Source organism: Protobothrops mucrosquamatus, unplaced genomic scaffold (genome assembly GCF_001527695.2).
Source record: "Protobothrops mucrosquamatus isolate PMUCROS unplaced genomic scaffold, P.Mucros_1.0 scaffold672, whole genome shotgun sequence".
Taxonomy (NCBI): Eukaryota; Metazoa; Chordata; class Lepidosauria; order Squamata; family Viperidae; genus Protobothrops; species Protobothrops mucrosquamatus.
Window position 1 is genome coordinate 164,589 of NW_015386960.1, and position 709 is coordinate 165,297.

General features: G+C 56.8%; 1 protein-coding gene across 1 annotated transcript in view; it reads left to right on the forward strand.

Annotated features, from left to right (window-relative positions):
- The first annotated feature begins 270 nt into the window (after positions 1-270).
- Positions 271-709, forward strand: part of CRELD2 (cysteine rich with EGF like domains 2) — a 20,235-nt gene continuing 19,796 nt past the window's right edge. The window contains exon 1 of the mRNA XM_015818066.1: positions 271-489. Within this exon, the coding sequence (XP_015673552.1) occupies positions 328-489 (162 nt within the window). The 5' untranslated portion in view covers positions 271-327. The remainder of the gene's footprint in view (positions 490-709) is intronic.

Genomic DNA, 709 nt, shown 5'->3' on the forward strand with positions numbered 1-709 from the left:
ACGGGACGGATTTACATTGACCTCTACTTCTTCGCTTTAAAAACAAAAGTCTAAGGAATGACGTCACAAAGCCTGAATCTAGAACTCGACGTGTAACTATGGTTCAATTCCTAGCTCTTCGCTTTCCTTCTTTTACCCCTACGTGGGGTTCTCATTGGCTCGGAGCGTGGCGAGCTGCGATTGGGCCGCGTGCGCTGCTTCCTAGCACGAGGGTCCCCGCTGTGGGCCGAACGATTGGCTGGAGACGAATGTGGGCGGGCCTAAGGCATAGTTCTGAATGAGCCCGGAGCAGAGCCGGCTTTTAGAGCCGGGTGGGGGCTGCTCGCCATGAAAGCCGGTCGGGCTGCGTGGAGATGGCTGGAAGCTTTTGCTTTCCTCACCCTCCTGGCTGTCTCCCTCCCGCCCGCGTCGCCGGCTCTGGGCTCCTCCGAGGAGAGGCTCCGGCAGGCCTGCAACACCTGTCGAGGGATCGCCGACCGATTCACGCAGGTGGGAGGCAGGGGAACGGGGTACCTTTTCTCAGCAGCTTTAGGGAGGCAGCTAAGGGTGAAAAGGAGGGCGGAGTGAGAGAGACCTTAACTGAGCCCACCGCTGGCGCGCACTTTAAAATAGTCCAAACTAGTAGGGGAAAGTTGGCTTTCCCCGCCCCGTCGTTAAAACTAGCCCTTTAAAAATTCTAGCACAGTGGTTCTCAACCTTTTTAATGCCG